The sequence below is a fragment of the Copidosoma floridanum genome, unplaced genomic scaffold, assembly GCF_036245765.1.
Source record: "Copidosoma floridanum isolate Cflo_tuat_1 unplaced genomic scaffold, Cflo_Japanese_pri ptg000013l, whole genome shotgun sequence".
NCBI lineage: Eukaryota > Metazoa > Arthropoda > Insecta > Hymenoptera > Encyrtidae > Copidosoma > Copidosoma floridanum.
The window spans coordinates 16,514,370-16,517,934 of NW_028321890.1; the positions used below are offsets into that span (position 1 = coordinate 16,514,370).

The window sequence follows — 3,565 nt, forward strand, 5'->3', positions numbered from 1 at the left end:
ATATTTAAATGTAACAGAAAGATTGTATAGATTCGTTACTTTATTATTGCCCGCCTCCAATTCTTTTCTCATGTAAAATATTATAATTAGTAATATTTCATTAGGATATTTGTTGCCTATTTTTAGATAAAGCTTTCTGTGTCTCGTATTAGAAACGTGTAATAAACAATTTTTCTGCAACTACATGATTATGTCAAATATTTGATACGAATGAAATCGGAAAGAAATTAGTCGGTATGCTCTGCTAGAGGACTTATTAATATACGCTATAAAATCTTACCATTTTATGGGAGTGTATTTATTGCATGAAATTGTGAATACAAATGACATAATATAATTATATATATCAACAACATAATAAATATAAAATGCTTCTCGTAGTTTTTATCATTTATTTGAAACTTTAGAAAGATGAAATCATGAAATACCATTAGATTATTATTCTTCTGACTGAAGTTATATTTCTCCAGTTGGTTCATTTTTGGTTGGACTTTTGATGGCACAGTTCTCATCTGCTAATGGCTGAATCTTACAAGGAATATAGATAGTTAATGTACCGTCCAAGACTAAGTTTATTTTAGCATCATTAAAGTCATAGTTTTCAGAGACGGGAAACGTCTTTGACAAATTTTTATAGACATTGCCGTGCTCATCTTGCAACTTTTCATGTATACCCTCGACTACGATCAATTCGTCTTTGACCTATAGTTGAAACAAAATTTATTGAGTATATTTTTTGCTTTTCATATTACGTCATTTTTATTTATAATTTTTTTTGTTCTTTTATCTTTCATTCAAATTATATGTATGACGAATAAAACTAAACGATACTCACGAATACGTTAATTTCTTCCAGAGCAAATCCTGTGCAGTCTACCTTTTTATAAAAATCTTCCTACAAAAATCATTGACCATTAAATTACATAGAGTTTATTTAAAAAACCAGAGTGTGGAACTAGGAGTCCCTCTTTTTTTCGTTGGTTACGGTGGTATATTTATGTCTTTCCTGTACATTTTTTGTAAATAAAAGGCTCGAGAAATTTTTCAAAATAATTTTTAAGGTTATTGTTAGGCAAAAAACGAGAAATAAATTCTACATATTTATAACAATTCTGCAAATATGCTTTAATTTTTTCACTAATTTTCCATCTTGATTTTATGAAAAAATATTTAGAGGCTGGATATTTTAGGTAATGTCTTCACATAACTCAACGCCTATTTCTTTGTGTGTCATGATGTTATTTTTCCCAAAAAAAAACCCGGAATACTCGATATTTTTGCTTTATCTTATTTCCTTTTTAAGATTTAGCGTATTTTGTAATATTGGTTGGTTATACTATTTTATAATTACCGATTTTATCAATACTGACTATCTACATCGATCTGCCATTTATGCAGATCCCTGCGCTGGCTTACTCTCTTCTTCTCTCTCTATCTTTGTTACACCTACCCTTTGTAGGAGTGCACCTCCTCTCGAAAAGTGCACAATTTTTCTTACACTTTTTGCTTGATGAGTCTCCATTTCCAACCATTTTTATACTTAAGAAATACACGGGAAGTCTATATTATTCCATCGTAACCCGCGATAAAGAATCCGTAATTAATTAATATAGAAATGGTCTTTTACCTTGTGTGCATCAACTTTAGAGGAACTGTTGTCACCGTAGCTCTGATGAATTGGTAAAACAAGGCTTTTATTATTATAATTTGCACGGGGAATAGATCGTGAAGCATAAGCTTTATGTCTTGAGTATTCAATGTCTGCGAGTACTTCTTCTTCGGTATAGTTTGGTATTATATTCTTAAGCATGATAATTTAGAACAAGAAATTCGAATACAAATAATCGTTTAAAATCCTGCCTCTTTAACAAAGTTGACACCGGTGATTGAAGAATATTGAACTGATTACTGTATAAATTTGATATGCGCTTTGTGTGCTACTTGTACAGCTGGAGGTGCAACAATCACTGCATGTACTAATACTAAACGCTGTCGTTGCTTACTGCAGCAGAGAATGCTACGGCGTAAGACAACTTTTTTCCACTGATCGGGGCGACCCGCCGCGGCCAGCCGTCGAACCAAGGCGCACATTTTTCGAAAGTGCGACACTCGTATCGAAGAGCGTGCGCCTACAAGAAGAAATGTGGATTCGCGTGGAAATGAGCATATAGGCGCACATTTTGGCGACACGTAGAAGGGGTATTGGCGTCGAACCTACCGTGTGTGACGTCATCAGTAATGACGTCACTACCGACTCGTTGTAGGGAAAATACGTTAGCAGCATAGGGGCGGAGTAAGGTTTTATTTATTTTCTCGACAACAAAGGTAAGAATCAATGTGATTTTTATTGTGATTTGTAAAGTGATGAAAATCCCTTAACATAAAATTTTGAAAGTTTAATAATTATAGTGACAAGAGTAATATCTATGTAAAAGTCCCTCATAACCTCTCCCAATATTTGTTTGTATTTCCAGTAACGTGCAAAGTCCATCAATTATCAATGCATTTGCCTATGTCTGCAATTTGTCAATTTGGAAAGTGCACCATTTCCAGTCGGAATTATGTTGAAGGAGAAAAGTTGCTGAACGCTAATCATGTTTTAAAGTGCGGGAAAATGTCAGAGATGGGAAATGTCATTCGCATTACAGCTTATTGCCTTCAAACGACTGATATAAATAGAAAACCACATGAAATCAGAGAAGAAATATTGTAAGATGGCAGTATAAAATCTTTTTTGTGTTCTTGCAAGGCTGGATTAAGTCAAAAATGCAAATACGTGCTGGCTGTTTTGCTAAACTGCTGCAGGTAAAATTCAATTAATTTTTTTTTGTCATTTCAATGAATAATAATTTCCTAATTGAATTATTATTTTATGAATATTAGCCAATATCTCCATGATTCGTTGACGCTGGTCTGCAGATAAATCTGAAGTATCGCAACCCCTGTGCGATGACGAGTAACACTCATGATCCTTCACCCTCGTTGCTTTGTACTGCTCCAGAGTTTTCTTTTGGGGTTTTTGCCAGGCACACTTTACATCAGTACACGATAGTTGTTCAAGTCCATCAATATCATTTCTAAAATTCAATTAGGAAATTATCATTCATTGAAATGACAAAAAAAATTCATTGAATTTTACCTGCAGCAGTATAGCAAAACAGCCAGCACGTATTTGCATTTTTGACTTAATCCAGCCTTGCAGGAACACAAAAAAGATTTTATATTGCCATCTAACAATATTTCTCCTCTGATTTCATGTGGTTTTCCATTTATATCAGTCGTTTGAAGGCAACAAGCTGTAATGCGAATGACATTTCCCATCTCTGACATTTTCCCGCACTTTAAAATATGATTAGCGTTCAGCAACTTTTCTCCTTCAACATAATTCCGACTGGAAATGGTGCACTTTCCAAATTGACAAATTGCAGACATAGGCAAATGCATTGATAATTGATGGACTTTGCACGTTACTGGAAATACAAACAAATATTGGGAGAGGTTATGAGGGACTTTTACATAGATATTACTCTTGTCACTATAATTATTAAACTTTCAAAATTTTATG

General features: G+C 33.6%; 1 protein-coding gene and 1 long non-coding RNA gene across 2 annotated transcripts; one reads left to right on the forward strand and one right to left on the reverse strand.

The window, feature by feature from the left end:
- Positions 1-456: 456 nt before the first annotated feature.
- LOC149374910 (protein lethal(2)essential for life-like) lies at positions 457-1,986 on the reverse strand. The gene is made up of 3 exons (XM_089590722.1): positions 1,628-1,986; positions 836-895; positions 457-702 (listed from the first exon to the last, which is right to left on the reverse strand). Exons 1-3 carry the CDS (start codon positions 1,808-1,810, stop codon positions 457-459), a joined length of 489 nt encoding a protein of 162 aa, XP_089446848.1. The 5' UTR covers positions 1,811-1,986.
- A 223-nt stretch (positions 1,987-2,209) lies between these two features.
- Positions 2,210-3,200, forward strand: LOC149374911 (uncharacterized). The gene is made up of 3 exons (XR_016292963.1): positions 2,210-2,325; positions 2,475-2,805; positions 2,884-3,200. It is a non-coding gene; the product is annotated as an uncharacterized LOC149374911 (long non-coding RNA).
- Positions 3,201-3,565: the final 365 nt, after the last annotated feature.